The following is a 26488-nucleotide window of genomic DNA, read 5'->3' as shown; positions in this document are numbered from 1 at the left end:
CCGGGCGGGACTGGCGACAGGCCACGCCTGCCTACTTACAGGGACTTTAAGCCGCCAAGATGGCGCTGAAGGTGAGACCCTCGGCGGCCGCGGCGGCCCCACCCGGGTCCGGGAGCCCCGCGCGAAGGACCGAGTAGCGCTGCCCGGGCCGCGGTTCTGCGCTCGTGGGTCTGCGGCGGCCTCAGTGCCCCCGACCCTCGGGGACAGCTACGTCCTCCGTCCCCGGCGCGTCCATGAACTCCGTGTCGCCTGCCGCCGCGCAGTACCGCAGCGGGAGCCCGGAGGACGCGTGCCGGCCCGAGGGTCGGAGGCCGAGGGGACCAGCACGGATCCCCGATCCCAACGGCGTGGGACCCTCTGGGGCCGGCGGAGCAGCGCCCGGCTCATCCGGGACGGACCCCGGCGAGCCGGACGAGGTGGACAAGTTCAAAGCCAAGTTCCTGACAGCCTGGAACAACGTCAAGTATGGTGAGGGGAGTGTGCAGAGGTCAGGAGTTGCTAGGGGTCCCTGCCCTGCCGAGGATCCCCTCCGAGGGTTCTCTCTTGTAAGTCAGATGATCTGTCTAGATGCAGGTCTTCCATCTGGCCCTGCCCAGGGTGGACCTGGGACACAGGTCGAATGGTGAGGAGTTTCCATTGCCCCTCTTTGACCTTGGGCAAATTTCTTTGCTCCCTTGTGTTGTGTGGTTCCATATTCTCCCCTCTCTAAAATGGGTGCAGTAGTCAGAACACAGCTGAGTGGTAGGGGCTCACACTTCTCATCCAAGCACTTGGGAGACGGAGGCAGGTGGATCTCTGTAAGATTGAGGCAGCCTGGTCTACAGTAAATTCCAGGTGAGCCCTTGTCTCAAAAAAAAAAAGAAAAAAAAGAAAAAAGGTGGACATGATCCAGGTGTGGTGGTGCACCCTCAAATCCCAGCACTGGGGAGGCAGAGGCAGGCATACCTCTATGAGGCCAGTCTGGTCAACATATCGCTTTCCAGGCCAACTGGGTTACAAGATTGACCCTATCACAAAAACATAATCAGACAAAATACTGGAAAGGGTAGGTGAGATGGCGCAGCAGGTAACGGCACTTGCTGCCAAGTCTGATGAGCTGAGTTCAGTCCCCAGAATTCACACAGTTGGAGAACTGACTCTTCAAGTTGTCCTCTGTCCTCCACTTGTCCCATCAGACACCCACACACACATACACAGATGCACACACCAAATAAATCAAAACATAATTGAATTTTAAAGAAAAACGAGAGGCCAATAGAACAGGTGACTCTGAATGGATAGTAGACATGGTGTGGATTTTGAAAAGCTGCCTCTGCTAGGATTTCACAGCTGGGGGAATGAAAGTGCTATTGCTGACAAGCTAGTATCTCATGTCACTGGTGGTGCCCCTGGCACTGCCCCTCATCTCCCCAGGTTGGGCCGTTAAGAGCCGGACCAGCTTCAGCAAGATCTCCAGTATTCACCTCTGTGGCCGTAGATACCATTTCGAGGGCGAGGGTGAGATGTCACAGCTGGGACTGGGTTGGGGAAGACCTCTCCTAGGGTTGTCTGTGGTTGCCAAGCTGATGGGTCAGCTCTTGTAGGTGACATCCAGCAATTCCAGAGGGACTTTGTATCTCGACTATGGCTCACGTACCGCCGGGACTTCCCGCCTCTGGCTGGAGGCAGCCTGACTTCAGACTGTGGCTGGGGATGTATGTTACGCAGTGGTCAGATGCTGCTGGCCCAGGGCCTGCTGCTGCATTTTCTGCCTAGAGGTGAGCTCTGTGTGTGTGCTTCTGGGTTAGCAATTTTAGACTTGCTTGCAAGTTGAGAATTAAAAGGTGCATTGAAATTGTTTCCAAGCCAGGCATGGTGGTACATGCCAGGCCTTGAATCCTAATACTTGGGAGGTTGATGCAGGAGTATGAATTATAGTACCCAGTCTGGGCTACATAGTGAGGTATGTTTTGTTTGTTTGTTTGTTTTTTGTCTTTTTGAGGCAGGGTCTCTCTGTAGCTGCAGCTGGCCTGGATTCTCTATGGAGACCAGGCTGGCCTTGAACTCACAGAGATCCGCTTGCCTTTGCCTCCCGAGTGCTGGGATTAAACGCATAGACCACCGCGCCTGGATGTTTGTTTTTTGAGTCACAGTCTCACTATATAGCCTTGAAATTTGCTATGTAGACCAGGCTAGCCTCCAACTCACAGAGTTCTGGTTACCTCTGCCTCAACCAAGTTTAAGGCCAGCTTGAGGGCTGCATGGTAAGAATCTGTTGGAATAAGCAAAACAGGAATAAGTCAGGCATGCTGGTGCACACATCTAAACCTAGCACTTCTGAGGGGAAGGTAAGAGGATCAGGAGTTCAAGGTCATCCTCCCGTACATAGCCAGCTCTTTGGTGCATACCTTTGATCCCAGCACTCAGGAGGCAGAGGCAGGTGGGTCCCTGAGTTCAAAGCCAGCCTGATCTACATAGCAAGTTCTAGGCCAGTTGGGGCTCTGTCTCAAACACACAATAAAATACAATACAAAAAACCCAGCCAGGCATGGTAACATGCGCCTGTCATTTTAGTACCTGAGAGACTGAGGCAGGTTGAAGAGTCCAGGGCCAACCTGGTCTACATGGCGAGCTCCAGGCCAGCTGGGACTATAAGGAGACTCAGACTAAAAAAACAAAACAAAGGTATTTATAGCTCACAGGAAATGCTAGACTTGTCAGAGACCATTAAATAGGATAGAATAGGAAAATTGTCTCCCAAACACAATAGCACTGTGTAATTTTATACTTCATTCCCTCTGCAGACTGGAGGTGGCCAGAGGGTGCAGGCCTGACTCCCTCTGAGATGCCAGGGCAGGCCTCTCCTGGTTGGCACCGAGGGCTGGGCCACCGGATGCCCCCACGATGGACCCAGTGCGCCCCTGACCTGGAGCAGGACCGTCGGCACCGGCAGATCGTGTCCTGGTTCGCCGACCACCCCCAGGCCCCCTTTGGCCTACACAGGCTGGTGGAGCTGGGGCGTAGCTCAGGCAAAAAGGCCGGGGACTGGTACGGGCCCTCACTGGTGGCACACATCCTCAGGTGAGACCTACCACAGGGAAGATGGGAGCCTCTAGGGAACCCCAAGAATTCAAGCCTGTCTGCTTTCTGCCCCCAGGAAAGCTGTAGAGAGTTGTTCAGAGGTCACCCACCTGGTGGTGTACGTCTCTCAGGACTGTACAGGTAAGACCCAGAGTATCCTGCGCTACCTGACAACCTGTTTCTTGGGGCTGACGAAAGTTCTGGGGCAAAAGGACAGTTGAGGAAGATTCTACGAGGTGCATGCGGGGTCCCCGCCTCTGCCTCTCCCTGCACAACCTAGAGAGGGCAGAGTGAGGGGTTAGAGACAGGAGGCTTGGTCTCTGGAAACTCATTCACTTTATTGTTGTTTGAGACAGGCTCTCCCTGTAGCCCCAGTTGGCCTGGAACTTACTATGTAGTTCAGGCTGCCCTCCATCTCACAGAAGTCCACTGGCCTCTGCCTCCCAAATGCTGGGATTAAAGGCATACCACACTTGGCCTGCCTTGATTTTTGAAATCTGGGACTCCCCCTTTAGGATAGGCTGTCTAGCCAGAGAGCCCCAGAGACCAAGCTGTGGGCCTTCTTAGTCTTGGGATCACAAACATTTGCCACATGCCTGGCTCTTTTTATATGGGTTCTGTTGGGGCGGGGGAGGGAGTCTGTTCTTTGCAAACCCTTTATCAACCCTGCTACCTCTTCATAAAAGGCCCCTTTTAAACTAATTTGTTTGTTGGATGTGGCAGCACACAACTGTAATCCCAGCACTGTGCAGGCTCAGGCAGGAACATACTGAGTTCAACATGATTCTTGGCTACATAGTTGCTGCCAGGCCAATCCAGCCACGTGACACATCTCAAAGTAACTAAAAAGTAAATAAATCAATACAACAAATTGATATTGAGGGAAGCAGAAACAGTAACATTTATAAAGATCTATTGAATATACCTTGCTCTGAACAGGGTCTCTACAATGCCAACTGAAAGCATTTTAGAGAGAAATTTATTTTTTGGTCTTTTTGAGACAGGGTCTCCCTGTAGCCCCAGCTGTCCTGGATTGACTATGAGGACCAGGCTGGCCTCGAACTCACAGAGATCCACCTGCCTCTGCCTTCTGAGTGCTGGGATTAAAGGCGTGTACCACCACGCCCAGCCTAGAGAGAAATTTTTGTGTGTTGGTGTAGGCCAGAGGATAGGTTTCTGGAATCAGTTCTCGTCTTCCACCACGCAGGTTCCACGACCCAAATGAATTCATCAGGCTTGGCAGCAAGCACTTTTACCCACTGAGCCATCTTGATTGCCCTTTTTAAAAAAAACAATATTGTGGTGGCACATGTCTTTAATCCCAGGAATCAGGAAGCAGAGGCAGGTGGATCTCTCTTGAGTTCAAAGCCATCCTGGTCTATATAGTGTCAAGCCAGCTGGGGCTACAGGGAGATCCTGTCTTAAAAAAAAATATTGTGTGCAAGAGCATGGGTGCCTGCCGAACCATCTTACTCTACACTTTTTTGTATTACTGAGTCACCAAATTCCTGTGACACCTTATGAAACTGTGGTGTCACCTTATGACAACATATGATCTGACATCCCATCACAGCTGTTTTGTAGAGTGAATGGAGGCTGCTGAGATAGTTCAGTGGTGCCTGCTGCCAACATGACAAACTGAATTCCATCTTCAGAACCACATGGTGGAAGGAGAGTTCAAGGCTAGCCTAGGCCATATAAGATCCTAGCCAAAAACAACCAAAAAAAACAAAAAACTCTGTTAATAGGGATCCCACTTGCCTGGAGGACTCACTGCTATCTAGGAGACTTGAGGTCCACTAGAAAGACATTCTTTGCCAAATTGCCCACCAAGAGCTTGCAAGGGGGGCTGGAGAGTGGCTCAGTGCTTAAGAACACTGATTGTTCTTGAAGAGGACACAGGTTTAGTTCCCAGCACCCACATGGTATCTGTAACTACAGTTCTGGGGAATCCGATGCCCTCTGCAGCCCTTGTACAACATAGATGCACTTGCAAGTAGACAAAACACTAATACACCTAAAAAAAGTCAAAGAGGTTGCAAGGGCAGGGCTGTGCTGGTGTTAGAGAGGCCACAGGTTGCAAGGCTTGAAGAGTGGGTAGAAAGGTGATTTACTCATCCCGTCCCCTCAGTCTACAAGGCCGATGTGGCACGCCTCGTGTCCTGGCCAGATCCTACAGCGGAGTGGAAGTCTGTGGTCATCCTGGTGCCTGTGCGACTAGGTGGTGAGACCCTCAACCCCGTGTATGTACCCTGTGTGAAGGTAAGTTCCACCTGAATCCAGGCACTGCTGTGTGGGAATCCCCCAGACTTAACAGCTTGGTTTAAGGTTGTGACTTTATCCTGTTGTGTTTGTGTGTGTGTAAGTCAGTGGTCAACCTTGGGGTGTCATTCCTCAGGAACTGTTCACTGTGTGTGTGTAGTGTGTGCACATTTGTGTATGGGTGTACACACATGTATATGGAGTACACATGCAGAAACCAAAGGAAGACAGGGTGTCTTGCTCTATCAGTCTCTGCCCCCTACAGCACTAGGGTTACAGGCATATGTGATCACATCCAGCTTTTTACATGGTGCCAGGGTTTTGAACTCAGGTCCTCATGCTTGCACAGCAAGTGCTATTATGCACTGAGCCATCTCCCTAGCTCCCACCTTGTTTTTTGAAATAAGGTCTCACTGAACCTGGGGCTCCCTAAGTATGCTAGGCTAGCCTGCAGCCCCAGGGCTTTGCCTCTCTCCTCCTCCTGTTGTGGGAATTTCAGGCACCTGTCCCCATGCCCAGGTTTTTCATATGGGTGTTGGGGATTGAACTCAGATCCTCATGTTCATAAGGCAAGCAGTTCAGCAAGGAGCCCCCTCCCCAGCCTCTGTGGTATGTTTATTCACTTTATACAGCTGGAAGTGTGTGTCCCTCATTGTACCAGGGCTGGGACTCAGATCCAAGGAAATGAGCTGAATTCTGAGTGCAAGATGGAAGGGTTGGTTCTGTCTAAGTGTAACTCCCTGACAGACTTGGGGTGCAGCTCTGTGGTAGAGCTCTATGCCAGGTGCACACACACCAATTCAGTCACCAGCACCAGCCAAGTGTGGTGTACACCTTTAAACCCAGCTTTTGGGAGGCAGAGGCAGAGGGATCTCCATGAAATTGAGGCCAGCCTGGTTTACATAGTGAGTTCCAGGCCAGCTGGGGCTAAGGCGTGAGGTTCTGGACCCCAAAGATAGCCTCAGCTACAAATAAAGTTCAAGGTCAGCCCAGGTCTCAAAAAGAAAACAAAAATTTGGCATTCTAATGTGGACTTTAAACTCAGGAAAATACTCCAGTAAAGGGCAGGTGAGGGTTTGCAGAGCCAGAGGAAAGCCCCTCTCCAGCAGGAAGGCAAATGAACCAGAAGAGACGGATCCCAGGGAGAGGGTCAGCATGACAGGCTCAGAGTGGGAAAGTTCCTGGCATCTTTGCACTTAGAAAAGCCAGTTCTCTCTGTAAGTCCTATGACGCTAAGCCATCTATTCCTGGGACCTCCTTGAGGTCCTTGTCCTCCATCCCTCTCACTCTGCTCTGGCTACTTAAGCCTGTGCAGTTTCTAGAATACCCCTACCCCAGGGCCTTTGTACTTGATCTTCATATTTCCTGGAAGACTCCCTAGACCTGCATGTTGTCCCTGCCCCCAGGTCTTTCTTGGGGAGTCCTCTCAGCTAGGCTTTCTCTACTTCCTTAAAGTGTGAAGTTCTGCACTCTGAAGGGGCATGTGTGAGGTCTGAGTTCCATAAAATCATTGTGGTGGCACACTCCTGTCATCTTAGTATTTGGGAGGTGGAGACAGGCAGATCAGAAGTTCAAGTCACCTTTGGCTACATGAGACCCTTCCTGACTCAAAAAACAAAGGCCTGTGAGATGGCCCAAGCCTGACAACTTGATTTCGAATCCTGGGACCCACATGATAACAAGAGAGAACCAACTCCCAAAAGTTGTTCTCTGACCTCCACAGATATGCCACATGCAATCACACAGGTAAATAATAATAAAAAGATAAAGCCAGGCGTGGTAGCACACGCCTGTAGTCCCAGCACTTGGGAGGCAGAGGCAGGCGGCTCTCTGTGAGTTCAAGGCCAGCCTCATCTACATGCTGGCTCATAACTTACCTATCAGCTCCAGTTACAGTCCTGATGCCCTCTTCTGGTCTCCACAGACACTTGAACACACACACAAATCTTTACAGAAAAATAGGTTATGAAGTCCTTTGCCTTCCCTTCTTTATCCTTTTCTATAAGGTTTTCACCTCTGACAGATGGGTTTCTGTCCTAGAATGTCAGAGTGGGGTGTGATTAACATGACTGCTGGTGCCCACCACCTCCCCTAGGTAGGTTCATGCACTCTAGGCACCTGCTCAGGGTTTGTTGAGTAATTGTCTGAAGCCACCTTTGTGCTTCCCACTCTCCTCCCTACAGGAGCTCCTGCGGTCAGAACTCTGCCTGGGCATCATGGGGGGCAAGCCCCGCCACTCTCTCTACTTTATTGGCTACCAGGGTAGGCCTGGCCCTATACTGCACCAAAGCCCCCAACCTTCCCCTTCCCTGCCCCAGCTCATAGCTGCCCCTCTACAGATGACTTCCTGCTCTACCTGGACCCCCACTACTGCCAGCCCACAGTAGACGTCAGCCAGGCTGACTTCCCCCTGGAGGTAAGCTGGTAGTCTCAGATGGGGGCTGTGGGCATGGGCATGGGGGGCCCTGCAAACCTCTCACGTCTGTCTACCCCAGTCTTTCCACTGCACCTCACCCCGAAAGATGGCCTTTGCCAAGATGGACCCCAGCTGTACTGTGGGCTTCTATGCTGGGAACAGGAAGGAGTTTGAGACCCTCTGCGCAGAGCTGACCAGGGTGAGCTAGAATGGTGTGAGGCAAGGGAGGAAGAGGCTGGGAGCAGAGGAGCAGAATGGAGGTGCAGCTATGTGTCTGATTTGGAAAATGCAGATTTAAGGCATTGGGGCATAGGGCATGGCTCAATAGTATAGCCCCTGCCTAGAATCACCCAGTGAGGGGCTAGGGGCATGACTTCGTGGTAGAACACTTGCCTAGTGTATACAATACAAGAATATTCACAGTTAAAAATCATAGGGCAGCCGGGTGTGGTGGCGCACGCCTGTAGTCCCAGCTCTTGAGAGGCATAGGCAGGCGGATCTCTGTGAGGTCAAGGTCAGTCTGGGCTACATAGTGAATTCCAGGACAGCTGGGGCTACAGGGAGACCCTGCTTCAAAAAGACCAAAAAAAAAAAAAAAAAACAAAAAAAAAAAAAAAAAAAAATCATAGGGCAGACTGTGGTCACAGTTTAGCATTAGTCAGTGTAGCTAGATACTGCAAGACACTGATCTGTCAACAGCTTCCTGCTTTCCACCTCCCTCAGGTCCTCAGTTCTTCCTCAGCCACAGAGCGTTACCCCATGTTCACAGTGGCCGAGGGCCATGCTCAGGACCACAGCCTGGATGGCCTGTGCACCCAGCTCTCCCAGCCCACACTTCAGCTGCCTCGCTCTGGATGCCTCAAGGCTAAACGGCCCAGCTCTGAGGACTTTGTGTTTTTATAGTGTGGGGGGGAGGGAGAAGATGCCAGATTATTTATTTTTTTATTTATATATCTATAACTCCAGTGCTGGTGGTGGGAATCCATATCCTCACACTCCATCCTCCCAGTGAGCCCCAAGCGCAGCTAGATCCCCAGCTTGGGGCTGTACCCATTGGCTGCCACTCCCCCTTGGTCCCTCTGGGAACAGCAATGGAGGGCGGGGCCCAGGGCACTCACTCAGGGCCTGACCCAAGTACTGTAGCTTGCACTGGAGTGCCTGAATGCCTCACTGTCCTGGAGCCTCTGGGCCAGGAGAACTAACTATGGCTGCTGGAGCTAATAAAGATGTTGAACTTGACCATGGCTGGGGTGGAGCGTGACACTTCAAGGATGTCATGGGGAAGATGGTTCAGTTAGCCTGTTTCTACATCTAAAGAGGAGAGAGCTAGTATCCTTGCCTGAAGATAGATGATGTGGATCAGCGGAAGGTACACTGTCCCCAGCTTACTGTGGAGGCTCCCATGGCCCTCAGGGGCAGCTCTTGGATCCCAATTGTTTCCTCTTCTGGCGACCCATCTGGCGGAAGTGCAGCCGTCTAGGGTTCAGACCAAAGGCCTGCAATCTCTGGCGGCTGAACTCATGGCCACCAAGTGTCACTGTGGGGCCCAGTAGCCTAGACTTCTTGCCCTTCTTCCGTCTCTGGTGGACTGGCTTTTCAGGAGGTGACACACGGGACTTCCCTTCTTCCTGTGCTGGGGGGGTCTCACTCCAGGCCTGCTTCCCAAAAGCTCTCTCAGGCAAGGGCAACTGTGGTCTTCCGGCTGCTTCTGAGGGTATCTCCATCCTAAAGGGGAAAGTTAGGGATTAGGTGAGCCTCTTGTTAACAGCAGCAACAGGATTTGAGCTTTTTTGGTTTTTGATTTTCTGTTTGAGACAATGTCTTATGTAGCTCAGGCTGGCCTCACATTCTTATGTAGCTAAAGATGACCTTGAAAATATCCTGTCTACTTCCAAAGTACAGGCCAACAGGTGAGTACCACCACACCCAGCACGGACACTTGATTCCCAGTGTTTCCATAAATAAACTCAATCTCTAACAACCTGATGAACCATGGTCTGAACCACACATTACAGATAAGAAACAGGCTGAGAGGGACAGCGATTTGCCTTAGGCCACACAGCTGAGGCAGCAGTAGGAATGGAACTTTGGTCCTTAAGGCATCATGTTCCATTCCCAAGGTTGGACAATGGGGGACTGACAGAGCTAGACCCCCCAGCCTGACATTCCTGCCCTGCACACCCTCCAGGGGCCCACTGTGCTTACTCCTGGCAGAGTGACTTGAAGACCTGCCTCTTCTTCCAGGTATTTTGGGCCTTCTGGCTGTATGCCCACCTCTCCTGCAGCTCCTCCTGCTCTGACCTGTGTGCCACATTGATGTATCAGTGGAAGCCAGAAGGTGCTCCAGCCTACTGCCCATGTCCAACGGGTTACACCCTACCCATCACCTGTACATGCAGGTCTTCTTTAGGGAACACCAGCGGTTCAGCTCCTTGTCATCTGCCGCCAGGATCTGTAGGGGAGGAAGGGAAACTATTCACCATGTGGCTTCCAGGCTGCCCCTGATGCCCATGGGGAAACCAGGCCACTTCTGTGGTGATGCTGGAACTGTTCCCCTCTGAACCCTAATCAAAGCCGTGGTCAGCAGGCCACTGTCACCCAGCAGGGATGGCAGCAAAGTGGGAGATGGCTGAGCTCTAAGAATTTTCTGATTTTTAGGAAAGGTCTCATGTAGCCCAAGCTGGCCTCCAACTCTATGTAACACAGACGCCCTGAATTTCTGATTTCTCCTAGCTGTACCTACCATGACAGCTTTCATTTATGTTTGTTTGTTTTTTGAGACAGGGTCTCCCTGTAGCTCCCTGAACCTGGAGTTCACTAGACCACACTGGCCTTGATCTCACAGAGATCCGCCTGTCTCTGCCTCCCAAGTGCTGGGATTAAATGCATGTACTACCGTGCCCAGCCCTTACTTGAGTATCACTGGCCCTGAAGTCATCAGACCCCTGCCTCAGCCTCCATGCTGGGATGCCAGGTGCTCCCGAGTAGGGAACAGGCTACCATGTGGTAGCATCTTTTAGTTAAGTCCTCCCCTTTCCTGCGTCTCCCTAGTTGCCCTGCCCACTCTCATCCCCACCTCCTCGGTGGTGAGCCCGAAGTCGCAGGGCACCACACTGCGGTACTTGAAGCGACAGGGTAGGTCGTCAATTATGTCCTCGTAGTCAAGCTGGTAGTACTCATCCACATACTCCTGGAAGGTCTTGTTCCCTACAGCGGACACATCATCAGGCTGTGGGGACTCCGAGACACAGAAGCCAGTTGCCCACACCTCCCATTATGCCCCCAGCCTCACCAGGGTCAAACATGGGCTTCTCCTGCCCCACAGCAGCTGCAAAGGGAGACTTGCGCTTCTTCTTGCCTGAGGAAGTGGCCTCAAGCCGTTTCTTCCGTGGCTCTCTGGGGTCGTAGTCCGCGTCCATCTGCCAAGATGTACTAGTCAGACCTGGTCAGTCCTCGAGGTCCCTAGAGGCTCCCACAAACCAAGCCAGTGCTACTTTTTTAATTTAAAAAAATTCATTTTATGTGTATGAGTGTTTTGCTTGCATCAGCAAGAGCATTTGTACATGCAGTGCCTGCAGAGGTCAGAAGAAATCAAATCCCCTGGAACTGGAGTTACATATGGTTGTAAGCCACCATGTGGGTGCTGGGAACTGAACCCCAGTCTTCTGCAAAAGCAGCCAGGGCTCTTAACTGCTGAGCCAGCTCTCCGGTTCCCCTGTTCTTTTTTGGAAGTCTTTCATTATCCAGGCTGGCCTCAGATGTCCTATATAGTCAAGGATGACCTTGAACTGCTTTTCTTCCTGCCTCCACCTCCCAAAGGCTTGGGGTGACAGGAGTGTGCCACCACGCCTGTTTATGTGGTGCTGGGGATGCAGGCCAGGTAGTTGTATATTTTAGGCAAGTGCTCTCTACTCACTCAGCCTCAGCCCCACCAATGGCACTTACATTAAAGTCAGGGTCCTCACAGTGGGGTTCCTGCTGGCTCCAGGCTCCATCTTGTACTGTCCCATCCCACGTGTCCCAGTTCCAGTCATCTGAGTACACAGAGGACAGAGTTAGGGCAGGACCTCACACCCTGTATCTGTGCACCCGGCCCCCAGCTTCGTCCCTGATACCTACCTTCCAACCCTTCCTCTTCCTCAAACTGTGGCTTTTCTCCCTCAGCGGTGCTATAGAAGGCATCTCCAAAGCATTTCTGTGGGGTCCAGCCAGACCTGAGGGTCAGCACTGCCCATTCCATTGCAAGACCTAGATTTTCCATGAAGATACCAACATGCCCTGCTGCACCCCACCCTCCTTATTTTTTGGTTTTTGTTTGATTTGTTTTAAAACAGGATGTTCCTGTAGCTGTCCTAGAACTCACTACGTACACTAGTTTGACGTTGGCCTCGAACCTAGATCTGGCCTGCCTCTGCCCCCTAAGTGCTGGAATTAAAGGTGTACACCATTTCACCAGCCATGTAACCCTTCAGTCCAGCTCTGTGGAACTTGGAGCCTGTGCTTACCAGCACCTGGTATACCACCCCATTGTTGATGACCTAATTGCTAGTCAGGCCTCAACTTGATTTAATTGTCCTCACACCTGGCAAGCTGACTATACTTGAAGATCCTACTTTTATCAGACAGGGTGTCTCAACACTGAAGAGGCCAAGGCAGGAGTATCACCATAAGTCTGAGGCCAGCCTGGCTACAGAGTAAGACCTGTGTCAGAAAAACAAAAAGTGATACCACATGTCTCCACCTCTGTCCTGCTCCCTGTGCGTTATACCTGCACAAGGATATATCAGGCATACAGTAGGTGCTTGGTGACCATACAGCTGAGCTTAGGGACTATGACCAACTATATCTAGTGAGGTCTGTCTGAAACCCTCTCATGGTAATAAACAGGCGGCAAGACTGCCAGCTCTGTAGTCGTTAAGCCAACAACTGACTCCACTGTGTGCTGGTCTGTGTTAAGTTGGTGGGTACAAATATTTTTGGTTTTGTTTCATTTTTGTGGCGCTAGGGCAGGAACCCAAAACCTCCCAACATGCAATGCAGGTGCTCTACAGCCAGGCCCCCAGTGCCTCATTGGGGGAATCTAGGCAGGCTATACAATTGAATCTTGCTGCCAGCCCCCTACTGGAGGATTTTAATGCAAGGACTCTACCTATTAGTCACTCACTCAGCCCCCTTACTGGGCAATTTGAGGCAGGGGCTCTATCTCTTGGCCACACCCCCAGCCCCTTACTAATGGATTCTATATAGGCTTCTAACATGCTATGACCCCAAACCCAGCCCTTCCCATGCATATTTTTTCTCTAACAAAAGGTCTTGTTATATAGTCTAGGCTGGCCTCCCACTGTATATATGTTGACATTGTGATCCTCCTGCCTCAGTACAGGTGCCTGTGCACATAACCCACTGTTCCTTGGGGCTTAGCCATCTAATCATTCCTATGAGTTCTTCCCCATCCATCATTCCCTAGCCTGAGGTTGATGTTTCAAGAAGTCTCACTTTACAGTCAAGGGGAATGGTTCAGAGCACTTGGGTTGTTTCTCAGAGGCCACACAGCTAGGAAGGGAACCCTAACTGCATAGCCATGTTGGTGAGTTGTACCTGCATGAGCTGATCGTGCTTGGCAGGGTCAAAGTCCTCCTCCAGGTCCTGTTCCTCCAGGCCCAGGGTCTCATTGCCAGTGACCTGCCGCAGCTTCTCCAGCTTGGCCAGAATCTCCTTCCTCTTGAGGTTCTTCAGCTGCTTCAGCTCCTCTCTCTTCCTGGCCTTCTCCTGTGGCCAGGAAACACTGCTGCAACTTTCTGAACAGCCTGGGCGCCTGTACAGCCAGCTTCCCAACATACTTTTTTCTTTTTTGAGACAGGGTCTCATGTAGCTCAGGCTAGCCTAGAACTAGCTACCTAGCCAAGGCTAACCATGAACTGCTGATCCTCTTGCTTTACCTCCCAAATGCTGATAAAGACTTGCAGTGCTATGTCTGGTTTATACATTGCTGGAGATGGAACCCAGGGCTTCGTTCATGCTGGACAACTGAGTGTTCTACCACAAAAAGCCACAGCCACTGCTTTTTTACTTACCTTTTTATTTTATGAGTGTTTTGCCTGCATGTATGTAAATGCACCACCTGCATGCAATGCCCACAGAGGACAGAAGATGTCAGAACCCCAGGAACTGGAGTTAAGGACTGTTGTTAGCAGCCAAGTGGATGATGGGAACTGAACCTGGGTCCTCTGAAAGAGCAGTCAGTGCTCTTAACTGCTGAGCCACCTCTCCAGCCCCATCTTTCTGGGGTTTTTTGTTGTAGTTGTTTTGTTTTTGAGATAGGGTAACTCACTATGTAGACCAGGCTGTCCTCAAACTCATAGAGATCCACATGCCTCTGCCTTCAGAGTACTGGGATTAAAGGTGTGTGCCAATACGAAGGACTTATGTTTACTCGTATTTTAAGGTGGTCTAGTGAAGTTGCCCGGCTTGGCCTTGAACTCCTCACATAGCTCAGGCAGGCCTGAAATCCAGTTTTCCTTTCTCTGCCACCCTAAGGGGTGGCACCTAAGCACGTGCCATGGTGCTGGGTCCACTCACCCTCCTCTTTCGCTCCCTAGTTTCTTCCCTCTTCTCCTTCCTGCGTTCATCCTTGCGGCGCACAGATGATGCAATGCTACGTGGGTAGGTCTTCACCTGTGGGCACCAGAGAAACCCAGAGAAGCCACAGACATGATTTGGGCCTGAAAGAGCTCAACCCTGGGCAGCCATGTCCTCCCAGACCCCAGCCCAGAGCACACACTGAGGCCGAGTCAGGCTCCTCAAAGCGGAAGTTATACTTGTGTTCAAAGTCTTCCTGCTTCTTCAGGAACAGCTCCCCTTCATCTGAGGAGTCATCCACAGCCAGCTGGACTGGGGGGCCAGGCACCCTGTAAGACGAGATAAGAGTGAGGCTCAGCATATAAGGGAGCTAGGTCAGACCACTGGCATCTGCATGCTTGGGTACCAGAACTCATTTCATTGCCCACAAGAACCCCATAATGGAGTCTGGTAAATGGCTCAGGGGGTAAAGAAGCTCGTGGCCAAGGCTGACTACCTGAGTTCAATCCCTAAGACCTACAAGGTGGAAAGAAAGAAGAGACTCCAGCAAGCTGTCCTCTCATTTCTAAACATGCATGTGCACACTTGCGCGCGTGCGCACGCGCGCACACACACACACACACATATACACGTAATGAAAAATTTAAAAATCATGTAAGGAAACAAACAACAAACTCTCAGTCCCCTTTGGCTCCTGGCCTGCACACTGGTCAGCCTTGGGAAGGTTTGGTGGCTACTCACCCTTCCTCTTTCTCCTCTTCCTCTTCTTCCTCATAGCCTTTGTTCAGGATATAATCCCTTAGGAATTGCTCTCCCTCGTCCAGTTCTGGATTGTTCCAATATTCCTTGAGGTGTGCCTATGGGGAAGGAGGGGAAGAGGTGACAGGACACAAGTCCCCCAGTGAGAGACAGGGAGGTGGTATCAGATGGTGCTTGGGAATTGAAACTGCGCAGCTAACCCACATTAAGTGGGATTTCCCCCCATTTTCTTTTACGTATTTTTCCTTTCTTTGAGATAAGGTCTTGCTGTGTAGCTCAAACTGACCTTGCACTGGTAGCAATCCTCCAGCCCCAGCTCCGAGTGCTGGGATTGCAGGCTGTAGGCCACCATACCTGGGTTGTATTACCTCATTTTATACACTGAGAAACCAGGGCCTAAAGCTTGAAACCCTTCATCTTCAGAGAAGGTGCTAAGGATGGAACGCAGGGCCTTGTGCATGCTAGGCAAGCACTATACCCAATTCACACCCCCAGCCACTCACTGGAGATTCTAAGCAGGTGCTCTACCTCTGACCATGTCCCCAGCCCCTCACTGGGGGATTCAAGGTAGGCGCTGCACTGCTGAGAGAGGCTGGTGTCTGTACAGGTGTCCTTTGGCTATCCCTGAAGGATAAGGTCAGATAGAGTTACAAACAGGCAATTTGGTCCTGGGCATAAGTCTGAGAACTTACCAGTTCCTTTAAGGACTCAGGGTCTTGAATCTCCTTCTGTCCCTTCAGCCACTCCAGGTAGTCAGTGTCCTCCTGGGCCTGAGGAAGGCCAGCAATGAGGTCCTCGGGAGCCCCCACTGCCTGCCACCTGCAGTTCAGGCATCCCAGCAGGGCCTAGGCATTTACCTTTTCCTCCTGGCTCTTAGTGTGTTTCTGCAACAACCCAGAGCCCCCTTCCCCAACACCATCCTCATCGCTGCTGTCCTCCATGAATGCTCGGAAGCTGGAACATTAGAAAACCCACCTCAGCACTAGCAGGCTGGCCCTGTCCCAGTCACACACTGAAGCCCCGAACTCGGTCTTAATCCTCAGTTACCGCCCAGGTCTACTGACCCAGGCCCAACCTCACCTTTCTTTCAGGTGTTTCTGTTCTTCCACATAACTCTTCGAGGAGGTTTCCTGCAGAGGAGGTGCTAGTGTAGGCCTCAGGCCAGACCTGGGCTTCTCAGCCTCTCACCCACCCTCCACTCTTACCCACCTTGAGTCTGTCACTGATGGTGTCCCCATCCGAGTTGTCCTCATCAATGTACTTGCTGTACAGAAAACAATGGACACTTTAGAGTACAGTGCCAATTCATAATGGCTCAACTTACAGTGGCTCAACTTTACAATGGGTTGACTGGGCATTAAATATACATTTATTTATTTTCCATAGAAATCCTTTGTGAGTGTGGTCTGTGTGAGTACTGCATGCACACACGCAGAAGCCAGAGTTCAGTTTGCAGTGTTGTCTTCTATGGCTCTCGACTTTTTAAAAATTTTTATTATATTTATGTGTACATGTACTGTCTGCATGTATGTAAGTGCACCTGTGTTGTTTAATGCTGAGAAGGTCTGAAGAGGGTGTCAGATTCCCCTAGAACTGGAATTAAGGACAGTTCTTAGCCACCATGTGGGTGCTGGGAATCGAATCCAGGTCCTCTGCAAGAGCAGTCAGTGCTCTTAACTGCTGAGTTCTCTCTCTAGCCCCAACCTTTTTTTTTCAAAAAGACCAAAAAAAAAAAAAAAGAATTTTGTGTTTGCCTGCATGTAAGTGCACCTATGCATACTGAGTGTCAGATCCCCTGGAACTGGAGTTATGGACAGTTGTTAGCTGCCATGTGGGTACTGGGAACTGAACCTGGGTCCTCTGTAAGAGAAGCCAGTGCTCTTTACCACTGAGCCATCCCTCCCCTCCTCCATTTTTTTTTTGAGACAAGTTGTCTCACCAAACCAGAAGCTTGTCACTTTTGCTAGGCTGGATAGGCATCGAGCTCTCATGATCTGCCTGTCTCTGACTCCTCCACAGCCCTCCCTGCCTCCCCACTGCTAAGGTCACAGGCAAGCTCTTGGTCATGCCCAGCTTTTTACATGGGTGCTGGGGATTTGAACTCCGGTCCTTATTTTCACAGCAAGTGCTTTTACCCACTGAGCCATCTTCCCCAGGCCCTTTAGTCTTTTTTCAAATTTATTCCTTTCTACCATTTGGTTTTAGGAATCAAACTCAGGTCATCAGGAATACACTGCAAGCACCTTTACCCATTGAGCCATCTTGCTAGCCCTTTTCTTTAAAGACGGGTCTCACTATTTAGTTCTGTCTGGCCTGAAACGCACTAAATAAACCAAGGTGACCTCAAACCTGTGACAATCCTCCTGCTTCTATCCCCCCAGTGTTGGGCTCCACTCTCAGGGGTTCCCGACTTTGTAACCCGTGTTCTGTCTAGCTGTCCCTTAAGCTCTGAAGAAAACTGGGGGCTATAGGTTGGGGACACAGGTTGGCTCCTTACCCTTCTTTCTCCAAAATGACCTTCCTCTCATAGTCCTTCAAGTACATGGGCCGCACTTTCTTCTGCTTTCCTGAGGCTGGGGGCTCCTCTTCACTCTCCGAGGATGAGGATGACACTGTGGGCCAGAGAAGACACCTGTCGTTGCCCCAACTTCCTTTTTTCTTGAGGCAGAGAATCTCACAGGGGAGGGATAGGGTCAGATAGAAGTTTTGATTTTTTAAATTTATTTTTATTTTCCACATATGAGTATTTGACCTGCGTGTGAGTGCACCATGTATGTGCAATGCTCATGGAGGCCAGAAGAGAACATCAGATCCACTGTAACTGGAGTTACAAATGGTTGTTAGCTGCCAAGTACATGCTGGGAACCAAATCAGGGTCCTCTGTAAGAGCAGCCAGTGTTCTTAACTGTTGAGTCATCTCTCCAGTCCCTCCCACCCCACTTTGTTCCAGTATATGTGGAAGCCAGAGGTCAACTTTCTGTGGTGTTCTTCGGGTGCCATCTACCTTTTCTTTTTGAAACAAGGTGTCACTTTCCTTGAATGTATCAATTGGTGAGGCTGGCTGATCATGGAACCCCCAGCAACCCTCCTGTCTCTGTCTCCCCAGCACTGGTTTGCCATTACACCCTGCTTTTTTTTTTTTTCGGTCTTTTTGAGACAGGTCTCTGTAGCCCTAGCTGGCCTGGAATGGCCTGGAACTCACTATGGAGACCAGGTTGGCCTTGAACTCACAGAGATCCGCCTGCCTCTGCCTCCCGAGTGCTGGGATTAAAGGCATGAGCTGCCACCACACCCGGTTCATACCCAGCTCTTTTTACCTGGCTTTTGGGGACAGAACTCACTCAGGTCCTCAGGCATGCATGACAAACACTTTATAAACTGAGCCATCTCCCCAGCCCTAATTTTCTTTCTTTCTTTTTTATTCTTCTTGGAATTAATATGTAGACCAGGCTGGCCTTGAACTCAGAGAGTTCCACCTGCCTCCCGAGTGCTAGGATTAAAGGCATGCACCACCACGCCCTACTTTTTTTTTTCTTTTTTTGAGATAGGGTCTCATATGTAGCTGAAGCTAGCTTTGAATGCTGGCACATCCGCCTCCTGAATGCTGGGATTACAGGTATACACTGACACCTGGGATAGAAAATGATTCTCTCCATGGGGACATCAACTGCTAAAATGCTGGAGGAACTCCTGCTCCATACCTGTTCTCTGATAGAAGGTAACATCTTTCTGGTAAATGCGGGGGTCCTTCTTCTTCAATAAGGACAGTGTCCTATAAAAGTCTCTCTCCTGCTTGGGGTCAAATTCCTGGAATAATAAAAGGGATGGGGCTGATTTCACAAGGGAAGGGGGGCACAAAAGGATGGGAGCTGGTGTGTGTGTACCTGAGCAGGCATGGCCAGAACAGAGGGTAGGGACCATAGGGAGGAACATGACAGAAGTAAAGAAAGACAATTGAACTGAGCATGGTGGCGCACGCCTTTATTCCCAGCACTCAGGAGGCAGAGGCAGGCAGATCTCTGTGAGTTCAAGGACAGCCTGGTCTACATAATGAGTTCCAAATCAGCTGGAGCTATAGGGAGAACCTGTCTCAAAAATACCAAACAAAAAGACAATTGAGAAGGGGAGGTACTTTCAGATGAAGGGGACAGGCATGGAGCAGAGGGTTATCTGGAAGCAAAGGGAAGGGCCTATATGCTCAGTGAGGCCAGGATCAGAACTGCTGTGGGGAGGCTCTGGGTCTACCACCTGGCCAGGAGGTTACTATTACAATGAAAACCAGACCCTTGTGTTTGAAGAAGTGGGAAAGGGGGTTTCTAGAAGACAGGAGGGTTGAACCACTTATTAGGATGGTGAGATGGATCAGTGATGAAGGAGGGAAAAGTTGGAGGTGGGGTATGGCAGCCCCTAGGGATGGTGAGTGTGCACTCAGGTGGATCCAAATCAGGTGCCATTCAAGGGACTTCAGGGTGGATCTTGGAACTTGCTTAGGGCTCTACTGAGTTAGTGTTAAGGCACTCCCTGTGCATCCAAATCTGGAACGTAAGGATGATGTGGTTACCCCTGGGGATCGGGAGGGCACTGCCTATTACTCAAATGGTTTGGTGGGTAGGTCTTGGACATTCCCTTAGAGTTCTATGGGCTTAGGGAAGGAAGTCCAGTGCATCCAAATCAGGTGGTCTGGGAGGCAACCCCAGGGAGAGGGAGGGTGCTGCCTGTCACTTAAGGGATTGGGGTGGTGGTCTTGGATACTACTTTTGTGCTCTGTGGAGTTAGTCATGCACCCTGCCCCTTGGGGGAAGTGGGGAGTATCTAGCAGCCCGATAGAGAAGGTGCTGCCTGTCATTCAAGGAGTTGGGGGATGGATCTTGAACACTCTCTCGGAGTAAGGTACCCCAGTGCATCCAGGTGCGGGTGCAGTGGGTAGGAGAGTGGGGCCCCTCAGGGAAGAAGGAAGTTTTTAGAGGGTTGAAGAGGGCACAGCCTGTCACTCAAAGAACTGAGGGTGGGTCTTGAGGGATTCCTTAGGGCCCTATGAGGTTAGGAATCTAGGTCTGGGTGCACTGGGTGGAGGTCCTGGTCCCGGAAGCTCACCACGCGTTCGTCGCTGGAGTCAGACTCGGAGCTGGAGTCGCCGCCGCTGTCCGGGTCCCCATAGCGGTCCCTCACTGTGGGGCACAGACGGGATTCCCCAGCACCACCCTCAGAATCGGCTGTAGGGACCAGATGAGCCACCTACTTCCCAACACCCCTCCCTGCACGTGCGCCCCTCACTCACACCGCTGCAGCTCCTCGCGCTCGCGGTAGCGACGGTAGCGCGCGGCGAAGGCAGCGTTCACCCGTAATGCAGGGAAGCCGCGCGGGTCCGACATGGCGGTTCGGCGGCCCAGTGCGCAAGCGCGCTTCAGGTCCCGCCCCTAAGAACGACGTCGCGTGCGGCCTTGCCCACCTGGACCTTCTTAAAGGGACAGGCCCCTTGAAGCAGCTCGATGCGCCACTCCCAAGTCTTCTGGGATCTCGTTGGCCTCGAGTACTGCCAGCCACGCCCATGGGTCACGCCCCTGCGGGGAAAGGCCACAGGCCACCGCCCACCCTTCCCCACCCTCCGGGCTCCCGGCACCCAGCTGACATCTGAGGGCCCCTTTCTCCACTCGCGGTTTCCGGCCTCCCTTCCGTTCCGACAGCGCCGGATCGCTGCCCCACCCATGTCAGTAACTCTGAAGCCCTGGGAATGACCATGTCTCTTTTCTTTCCCCCAACTACACAGCACCTTCGATCACGCCCTCCCCCCGCCCAGCTCAGCCTCACCCACGTCCTGGAACCCCAAATACCCCACGCCAGACTCCCCAATCAGAAGCTTTTCATTTAATGGATTAAAACGTCATCATCACACACAATTTCTTTCCATAAAGCTTAATAAATATAATCTTTTTTTCTCAAACTCTGTACAACAGACTGGAAAACAAGCATTCAAGAAAATGGGGATGAACTCAGGCTACTCTTCCCCCTGTCCAAAGCAGGTGGATCACACTTCAAGGGCTCTGAGCATAGCCCCCAAGGTCAAAACCCTGGGGTGATGAGCCCAGTCTGAGGCTCTACCCTGAGGTCTCTGCATCCCTGGGTGCCCTGGATGCAGAGGAAACTGAACCGTTTAGGGGGCTCTTGCCAGTAGGAACCCCCTTCTCTGTCCAACACACCAAAGGGGTGAGAAAAACAAGAAATGTCCCCCAAACACACACACTCCTGAAATCAACACCAATAAGCCACAAACTGCTCCTCCCACCCCTCTCTGTCGTGGGCAGGAGTGGAAAGAGAAAGTTTCTTTCCTCCCCTTTGTTGATGTGGAACCCAGTGAGGTTCTCTTGCAGGACATGGTGGCCCTGGGTCACAGGGGAATCACCATGTGTTGTTGCAGGATGTCCACCAGGTCTTGGGCCCCTCTCTGCCGCGCCAACTCCAGTGGGGTAAGGCCTTCCGCATCCCTGTGATGCAGGTCAGACTCCGGAGCCAGGAAGCTAACTATGGTGCTGTGGCCCTCCCGAACAGCGAGATGGATGGGGAGTGCGCCGGTCCCATCAGGGGCGTTGACATCAGCTCCATGGTCCAGAAACACCTTCAGGGTGTCCAGAAACCCAGTGCGTGCTGCATCGTGGACTGGACTGGTACCAGAGGCATCCTGGACATTGGGGCTAGCACCCTGCTTCAGGAGTTCCAAGGCAATGGTTGGATTCCCAAACATCATGACCTGTGGGAGAGAGGTGGGACAGAATATCATGCTATTTCCAGGAGAGAGAGAGAGAGAGAGAGAGAGAGAGAGAGAGAGAGAGAGAGAGAGAGATTCCTCACCCAGAAAGAGGGGTGCTAGGAATCCAGTGCCAGAGAACCTTAAAGAATAGGATGCTTCCGTGAGCTGCAGGCCAGTCTGGCCTACATAGTAAGTTCCAAGCCAGCCAAGGGTACATAGTGAGACCATGTTAGAAAGAAAAGAAAAGAAAAAGGAAAAGAGAAGGTCTGTAACTCCATTTCCAGAGGATCCAACACCTTCTGACCTCTGTGGGCATTGCAAGGCATGGGTGCAGTTACATACATGCAGGTAATACACTCACATACATAAAATAAAAATAACTAAAATATTTAAAAGAGGGTGTTGGATCCCCTAGAACTGAAGGATGGTTGTTAGATACCATGTAGGTGCTGGAAACTGAACCCAGTTTCTCTGCAATAGCAACCAGTGCTCTTAACTTCTAAGCCACCTCTCCAGCCCCAAATAAAGTATTTTTTTAAAGAGCTTTTAAGGCTGGGTGTGGTGGTGTAAACCTTTAATCCCAGCACTCCAGCACTCCAGAGGCAGAAGCAGGCAGATCTCTGTGAATTTAAGCCAGCCTGGTCAGCTGGGGCTACAGGGAGTCCGTCTCAAAAAAGACCAAAAACAAAAAAGAAAAAACTTTTAAGAAAATAGGAAGGAAAGGATGGGAATAAAGGATAGGAAACAAAGAAAATTCCCAAGGAACCAAGAGCCCCCCTCAAGGACAGACCTCTCACATGGGAAATCATCAAGAACTCTTAAACCCCTCCAGACAATGGGACCCCTTAATCTGAGAGCTATTCTCACACAATATGACCATACTCCAAAGAGAAGAGATGCCCTGGGGAATATGGAACCCCTTTTTCCAGGAAAAGCCTTCCCCTATATAGGGAGTTGTCAGAGTTCATGAGTACCCCTGGAAAATAGGACCCACCTACAAATGCTACCCCAAGTTATAGGACATTGTTTTTATAACTGGGACATTCAGAAGATACCCCCCCAAAATCTATACCACCCACAGAAATGAGGGCTCCCCCCAAACAGCCAGAGACTTTTGGGTGACCTCTCCAGAAAATGGGTATCTCCCTAGCTTCCAGAAACCAAATATCTTTCTAGAATCCCCCAAGAAATGTGAGCTAGGGGCTGGAGAGCTGGCTGAGCAGTTGAGAGCATTAGTTGCTCTTGCAGGGGACCCAGGTTTGGTTCCCAGCACACACATGGCAGCTGACAACCATTCATAACTCCAGTTCCAGGGGATCCAATGTCCTCGTCTGACCTCCTTGGGCATTGTACAATACCAGTGCACTTACATACAGGCAGGCAATACAGTCATACACGTTAAAAAAAGTAAATAAAATATTAAAAAGTTACAAAAAATGAAATTTATTAAAAACAAACAAACCATGAGCTGTCCCAAGGAACCCGAGCCAGAGAATTTTCTTATTCTCCTGCTAGGAAACAGGAATATTCCAGACTTGAAGACAAGGAATTTTTATTTTTTATTTTTGTTTTGGTCTTTTTGAGATAGGGTCTCCCTGTAGCCCCAGGTGGCCTGGAACTTGCTATGTAGACCAGGCTACCCTTGAACTCACAGAGGTCCACCTGCCTGCTGGGAGTAAAGGCACGCCCAGCCTAGACAAGGAATTCTTCAGAGATGAAAGGGCCTGCCCCCACCATGCACCCAACATCAGTGCAAACAAGAAGCCCAGGGAGTCACTAACCCCGGGGTCAGGAGGTGAAGAGGGATGGAATTTGAGGGTCTAGTCCTAGAAACAAATATTGATGCCCAGGTGTCAGCAAACTTGGGCAAGAAGATGGGGGGCTTGGAAGTCTGGGTCCAGCAAACAGGGATCAGTACTCAATAGGTCACCGGTCCCCGGCCAGGAGACCAAAAAAGGGATAGGGTCTGGGGTGGTTCTGGGTCCCTTGCCTGGCCCCTGTGCCCGATGGCAATCAGGCCTCACCTGCAAAGCCGTCTTGCCAAATCGGTTCACAGAGTCCGGATGTACCAACTCCCGGTGCAGAAGGCGGCGCACTTCATGCACGTCGCCACGAGCCGCGGCGCTACTCAGTCGGTCACCGACGCGGACTTCTTCCAAGAGCATGGTGGATACAGGTGGTCTGTGAAACCTGCCCAACCCCCAAGCCCAGTGTAGGTGAGTGCTGGGAGACCCAGCAGGATCTGGATCAAAATACTTGGGGTTCCCTAGTCTAGGGGTTGCAATGCGACCCCGGGATGGGCTGCAATGCATGAATACACGAGGCCTGCTCTATCTACCCCTGGCTGCAGACCTTGGGTCTAGGTTCCCGTAGGACTCCCCTCCTCTTGCAGCCGGCTCCTCCCCTCTGTCACCCAGCAGAGGTGACCAGGAACCCTGCCCAACCCCCCCCACCTCCTGCCCCCCAGGCACCCTGGAGCACAGCCCCGAAGCCCGCCCCTTGGGGGCCGGGTTTCCCCCCAACTCACCCTCCCTCCTCCTCCTGCACGGGCGGGGTCTGCTCTGAGCCCACGCCAGGGCCACAGACTCTATAGACAGGCAGCCCTCGGTGGGCGGAGCCAGCGAGTCTCAGGCCCGGGCCCCCAAACGCTTGCGCACTTGTTTTCTTACAAACTTGCTACACAGTGAACGCCCAGAGCCCGACCTCCTGAGGCCACGCCCATCTGACACGAACAGCCAATCAGCGCACGTTGTCGGGGAGGCTTCGAAGGCCTGATGAGATGGCGAACCTTATGATTGGCCAAGCCGGGACGACCAGCGGGACTGGCGGGGTTTTTTTGGTTTTCAAACCGGCAGGCGGGCGGGCGGGAAAGCGAAGCGGGTTTAACTGACCCGGAGCACAGGGACTGGGTAGCGCTTGGCTCCCAGGTCTTGGGACTCCAGCGCCTCCGGGAGGTATGTTGGCAGAGCTCCGAGACTGGAATGTTCCATGCTATGAACTGGAACGTGTAGTTCATTCATTCACTGCTATGTTAAAGGCCTTTAGCGTTCAAATGAGCGCTTTCTAACAGTATTTTTCTCTTTTCATTTTGAGAAAGGATCTTGGGGGCTGGAGAGCTGACTCAGTGGCTGAGAGCACTGGCTGCAATTACAGAGGACCCAGGTTCAATTCCCAGCACCTAAATGGCAGCTAACTATCCATAATCCCAGTTCCTGGGGATCTGATGGTCTCTGGTTTCCACAGGCACCTCCACACGAGTGGGGAAATTAACTCACACAGGCACACACATCTACACATAGATATACTGGAGTATAGTCCCAGCACTGGGGAGGCAGAGGCAGGTGGATCTCTGAGAGATGAGGGCAGCCTTGTCTACATAGCAAGTTCCAGGCCACCAGGGTTAGTGAGATTTTGTTTTAAAAAAAACAAAATGTTGCGGGGCGTGGTGGCGCACGCCTTTGATCCCAGCACTCGAGAAGCAGAGGCAGGTGGATCTTTCTGAGTTCAAGGCCAGCCTGGTCTACATACTGAGTTCCAGGACAGCTGGGGCTACAGGGAGACCCTGTCTCAAAAAGAACAAAACAAAAAAACAAAAACAATATGTTATCATAAAGGATTTATCATATCAAGATTTTTAAAAAACTCATAGAATTTTTTTTTTTGTCTTTTTGAGACAGGGTAGAATTTTTTTTATAAAAGAAAGGGTCTCAAGTAGCCCAGGCTGACCTCCAACTCACTATGAAGGCAAAGAGGACCCAGAACCTAGAATTCCCACAAATGACTCCACCACACAGACCCTGTTTCTTTGGTGCTGGGGACGGAACCCAGGGTTTTGTCATTGCTAGGCATGCTATCAACTGAGCTACAGCCCCAGCCCTTAACAGTTTTTTAAAAAGTATTTTATGTATATATGTATACCATATGCATGTTCTTTCTTTCTTTCTTTTTTTTTTTTTTTTTTTTTTTTTTTTGAGACAGGGTCTCATGTAATCCAGGCAGAGAGGCAGAGGAAAGCAGAGCTGGGAGCTCTCAGAATGGAATTCGCTGGTGTTGATTGCTTGATTGATTGATTGATTGATTGATTGACTGATCTTTTTGTGATAGCCTTTCCCTGTACCCCAGCTGACCTGGAACTTGCTATGTAGACCAGGCTGGCCTTGAACTCACAGACATTCATGTGCCTCTGCCTCCTGAGTGCTGGGATTAAAGGCATGTGCCACCATGCCCAGCCCTCAGACTGGAATGTTCTATGCATTCATATACCCTGCAAGTCTTGAACTCGTAAATCACCCTGCCTCTGCCTCCCCAGTGCTGGGATTACAGGTGTGTGCCACCATACCTGACTTTTGGACATCATTATGCAGACATACACTCCCCCAAAAAAAATCTAAAATGGGGAAATGGGATGAGTGAGAAGAGAATCAGTCTGGCTAAGATTAAGCCAGCCCTTGAAAGTACAAAACCAGGTGGGCCTCAGGGTCTACACCTTTAATCCCAGCACTCATTCAGGAGGCAGAGGCAGGAGGATCTATGTGAGACTGAGACCAACCTGGGCTACATAGAGGGTTCTAGGCCAGCTGAGGTGACAAGGAGACCCTGTCTCAAAAGATTAAAAATAATAAAAATTAAAGCAGGGCTAGGCGTGGTGGCGCTGGGCCAGGCGTGGT

At 51.1% G+C, this 26488-nt stretch overlaps 3 protein-coding genes across 5 annotated transcripts; 1 reads left to right on the top strand and 2 right to left on the bottom strand.

Annotated features, from left to right (window-relative positions):
- Atg4d (autophagy related 4D cysteine peptidase) lies at positions 1 to 8977 on the top strand. Of its 2 annotated transcripts, none has more exons than XM_008850034.3 (10): positions 1 to 468; positions 1414 to 1497; positions 1584 to 1757; positions 2784 to 3060; positions 3137 to 3201; positions 5192 to 5322; positions 7506 to 7584; positions 7662 to 7738; positions 7818 to 7937; positions 8462 to 8977. In XM_008850034.3, exons 1-10 carry the CDS (start codon positions 234 to 236, stop codon positions 8639 to 8641), a joined length of 1422 nt encoding a protein of 473 aa, XP_008848256.1. In that variant the 5' UTR covers positions 1 to 233; the 3' UTR covers positions 8642 to 8977. The 2 variants fall into 2 exon arrangements, with proteins under 2 accessions (XP_008848256.1, XP_029410408.1); XM_029554548.1 differs by having other exon boundaries at positions 332 to 468; positions 1604 to 1757.
- Positions 8662 to 20616, bottom strand: Kri1 (KRI1 homolog). Its single transcript, XM_008850037.3, has 19 exons — positions 20355 to 20616; positions 20171 to 20244; positions 18778 to 18883; positions 17574 to 17688; positions 16286 to 16340; positions 16157 to 16206; positions 15934 to 16030; positions 15769 to 15846; positions 15059 to 15174; positions 14520 to 14646; positions 14318 to 14413; positions 13337 to 13507; positions 11858 to 11933; positions 11684 to 11772; positions 11031 to 11157; positions 10815 to 10945; positions 10126 to 10190; positions 9944 to 10039; positions 8662 to 9463 (listed from the first exon to the last, which is right to left on the bottom strand). Exons 1-19 carry the CDS (start codon positions 20446 to 20448, stop codon positions 9148 to 9150), a joined length of 2079 nt encoding a protein of 692 aa, XP_008848259.1. The 5' UTR covers positions 20449 to 20616; the 3' UTR covers positions 8662 to 9147.
- Positions 20617 to 20926: 310 nt separating this feature from the next.
- Cdkn2d (cyclin dependent kinase inhibitor 2D) lies at positions 20927 to 24486 on the bottom strand. 2 transcript variants are annotated; one of them, XM_008850033.3, is made up of 3 exons: positions 24349 to 24486; positions 23846 to 24011; positions 20927 to 21821 (listed from the first exon to the last, which is right to left on the bottom strand). In XM_008850033.3, the coding sequence occupies exons 2-3, from the start codon at positions 23984 to 23986 to the stop codon at positions 21462 to 21464; spliced, it is 501 nt and encodes a 166-aa protein (XP_008848255.1). In that variant the 5' UTR covers positions 23987 to 24011; positions 24349 to 24486; the 3' UTR covers positions 20927 to 21461. The 2 variants fall into 2 exon arrangements, with proteins under 2 accessions (XP_008848255.1, XP_017657926.1); XM_017802437.2 differs by lacking the exon at positions 24349 to 24486 and having other exon boundaries at positions 23846 to 24259.
- Between the last annotated feature and the right edge of the window lie 2002 nt (positions 24487 to 26488).

This window comes from Nannospalax galili, unplaced genomic scaffold (genome assembly GCF_000622305.1).
Source record: "Nannospalax galili isolate Female #2095 unplaced genomic scaffold, S.galili_v1.0 scaffold1685, whole genome shotgun sequence".
NCBI lineage: Eukaryota > Metazoa > Chordata > Mammalia > Rodentia > Spalacidae > Nannospalax > Nannospalax galili.
Note: the sequence above shows the minus strand (reverse complement) of the source record. Positions and strands in the feature narration are given on the sequence as shown.

Coding starts and splice junctions, on each gene's coding strand:
- Kri1 (XM_008850037.3), bottom strand. CDS start 20,448: ATGTCGGACCCGCGCGGCTTCCCTGCATTACGGGTGAACGCTGCCTTC. Junction 11,158..11,683: donor GTGAGGACCCTGACTTTAAT/GTAAGTGCCATT, acceptor ACATCTTGGCAG/ATGGACGCGGACTACGACCC. Junction 10,191..10,814: donor TCGGGCTCACCACCGAGGAG/GTGGGGATGAGA, acceptor CCTCCCCTACAG/ATCCTGGCGGCAGATGACAA.
- Atg4d (XM_008850034.3), top strand. CDS start 234: ATGAACTCCGTGTCGCCTGCCGCCGCGCAGTACCGCAGCGGGAGCCCG. Junction 1,498..1,583: donor ATACCATTTCGAGGGCGAGG/GTGAGATGTCAC, acceptor CAGCTCTTGTAG/GTGACATCCAGCAATTCCAG. Junction 7,585..7,661: donor CTACTTTATTGGCTACCAGG/GTAGGCCTGGCC, acceptor GCCCCTCTACAG/ATGACTTCCTGCTCTACCTG.
- Cdkn2d (XM_017802437.2), bottom strand. CDS start 24,133: ATGCATTGCAGCCCATCCCGGGGTCGCATTGCAACCCCTAGACTAGGG. Junction 21,822..23,845: donor TTGGCAAGACGGCTTTGCAG/GTGAGGCCTGAT, acceptor TCTCTCCCACAG/GTCATGATGTTTGGGAATCC.